The 2,890-nt window shown below is 39.4% G+C and overlaps 1 protein-coding gene across 1 annotated transcript; it reads right to left on the bottom strand.

Moving 5' to 3' along the window:
- Positions 1 to 1,690: 1,690 nt before the first annotated feature.
- On the bottom strand, positions 1,691 to 2,080 carry LOC134818140 (uncharacterized). Its single transcript, XM_063827573.1, has one exon. It carries the CDS (start codon positions 2,078 to 2,080, stop codon positions 1,691 to 1,693), a length of 390 nt encoding a protein of 129 aa, XP_063683643.1.
- Positions 2,081 to 2,890: the final 810 nt, after the last annotated feature.

Below are 2,890 nucleotides of genomic sequence, written 5' to 3'. Positions count from 1 at the left end.
GCTCCCCTTGTAGCGTCGAAGACGCTACAGTGAAGACGCTATAGTGAAGTTACCTGAGGACCCCAGGCTTTAATGTTGGTAAACAACACCGAATAGAGATTAGGCGGAATGACAGGCTGAGCGCGGCCCAGTAATAGTAAAGCGACCGTGGGGGTCACCACGTGATACAAAAATTGATTTAGCACGCTCGTCCCCAAATAGGATTAAACATTTGCATACTCATAGGTACATAATTGTAAACATCTTCTTCAAGACCTGGGCTCCGAATTCGCTCGCCCAAAAATTATCACGTGACTTTGGTTTTAATAATTTTGCAGCCGAATAAAACGGTTTTACATAAACCCTAATCCCAACCCTAACCCTAACCATAACCCCGAAGCTATCCATAACCCTAACCACAACCCTAACCCTAACCCTTGTAAGTTTACAACCTACCAGGACGCGCGCCGAGTTGGAACAGATATTTTACGAGTATCACTATTACCCGTTAACCCTAACCTGAGCCCTAAACAATCAAATTCGTGTTTTACTACCCTGTCACGTGACCAAAACAGTTTTTGTCCATAACTCCCCAGGGAAGCATTTGTTCCCTACGTCATGTGGGGTGTTACGTAATCAGCGTCCAAAATACATAGAATTACATTACTTTCATACCCTCAGGGCCTTTTCTCGAGAATTTTTTTAAAATTTGGGCTAGCGATTTTCATTTAGTGCATGTGGGACTGGGAGCGATCTGAAATGGCTGTATCTTTAAAGATTGTGAATCTACTGACACTTGAATGTCGGCTACAATTGACTGCCAAAGCGTCTATATATAAGTATATAAACAGATATACTTCACGACAATCTGTTATAAAACAGGGATTCCAGAAAACCCACTTCCCGATACTCCTGAAACTTAAAAAATATTTTAAAATCGATATTTTAAATTTATTCTAAATTCTAAAATAGAATATTATTAAAATTTTGCATTCCAGTTTAGCGAATAGAAGCTGAAATGGCCCTTTTCCTCATTTTCCTGTTTCTCTTGGCTCATCAAATAGCTGACGGTGGAAGGTTGGAAAGGTGCCCAAATTGCAGTGAAGCATATGTACAGCGTAAAGGCTATCCAGAAATGGATCTTTTTGGAGACTGCTCTGACGCTATAAGCGATTAGAACCCTTGCAACGTTGGAGACAAATGTATGGTGGTGATTATTACTGAATCGGGGGTTAGTGAATATCCTGCTTGGTCGAACTTCCTGATTGAGAAAATGGATTACATAGAAACACTCACTACGGTATTAGCTAAATGCTGGCCGGCCCAATCAGACCCCTGCGGAGAAACTAAAACATTGTTTGAAAAGACGACTTCATTTGATGAAGTTGGGGGATTGTCGTGGGATGGTTGTGAAGTTCAACTTCTCAGCGATATAGATATGTTTTAACAATTCACCTTCCATGCAGCGCGTTACCAAATACCACGTGAATTTGGTTTTTACGGTTTTGCAGCCGAATGAAACTGTGGTAGCAAGTACCTAAACCCTAACCTCGACTGTCACCCTAGACCAGTAGACCTAGTCCCTAACCATAACCCTAATTTCACGACCCCAACTGAAACCATAACCGCAAACAATCGTATCGGTATTTAATTAATAGCTTGTCACGTGATCAAAACAGTAAAGTTAATAATTACATACCTTCGGGCCCTTTTAATCCTTGTTATCCTTGTAACCCTTGTAACCCTTGTTATCCTTGTAATCCTTGTAATCCTTGTAACCCTTGTAACCCTTGTTATCCTTGTAATCCTTGTAATCCTTGTAACCCTTGTTATCATTGTAATTCTTGTAACCCTTGTAACCCTTGTTATTATCCTTGTAATCCTTGTAACCCTTGTAATCCTTGTAATCCTTGTAATCAATGCAATCCTTGTAATCCTTGTAACCCTTGTTATCCTTGTAATCCTTGTTATCCTTGTAACCCTTGTAACCCTTGTAACCCTTGTAACCCTTGTTATCCTTGTAATCCTTGTAATCCTTGTAACCCTTGTAACCCTTGTTATCCTTGTAATCCTTGTAATCCTTGTAATCCTTGTTATGCATGCGAGCTTTTATTTTCAAAAATGGTTTAGGATAGATTTACTGGTTAATGAGTTACACTTACAATAGCTGTTAGAATTTGTGTGATATCCTTTATCCAATATATATTGGATAAAGGATATCACACAAATTCTAATATATATACATTCTATAGAAATAATAACTATTTTATAACCCACAAAAAGATACAAAATCATGTAGCCAACAAATAAAAATGTTGTTGGCATGGGAAATTTTTGCATGAAAATTACAATGTAGTTACTAAATTTTTATAATTATAAGTTACATAATTATGATAATGTATGCCTTTGTTTTCAAAATGAAGCTACTAAATTGATTCATTCTTGAAGGGGAAGTGACCTTCTTCAATATTACCTTTGTAGCGTGATGCGTTACTGGACCGCGCCGTGCACTCAATCATGCTTCTCGTAACCACGTACTCGTAGTTACATCTAGTCTGCAAAATGCGCTACTACTATACTAGACTGGGCCTCGCCTTGACCTTTGTTAATGATCTGGCCCGGCGCGCGCTACTTCGTAGCACTTGCCATCGGGCATTTCGAGAAGAAAGCGGCGCACGCTACTTCAAAGAAATTTAGACGAGTAACATCCGTCAAGGCCTCGCCGAGCTGCGAAGAATTGACAAATAAATATTGCCTTTGATATTCAATATTACCGGCCGATAATTATCGGCGATAATTTCCCAAAAATCGTTATCGATTATCGCGAAATTTTTTACCGGGGACCTCAGGCTATCATGTTTATAAACCGAATAAAGATTTGGCGGAATGATAAGCTGAGCGCGGCCCAGTA

The sequence above is a fragment of the Bolinopsis microptera genome, chromosome 7 (assembly GCF_026151205.1).
Source record: "Bolinopsis microptera isolate Bmic1 chromosome 7, MBARI_Bmic_1.0, whole genome shotgun sequence".
NCBI lineage: Eukaryota > Metazoa > Ctenophora > Tentaculata > Lobata > Bolinopsidae > Bolinopsis > Bolinopsis microptera.
The sequence above is the reverse complement of the archived record's forward strand: the minus strand, read 5'-3'. Positions and strand labels throughout refer to the sequence as shown.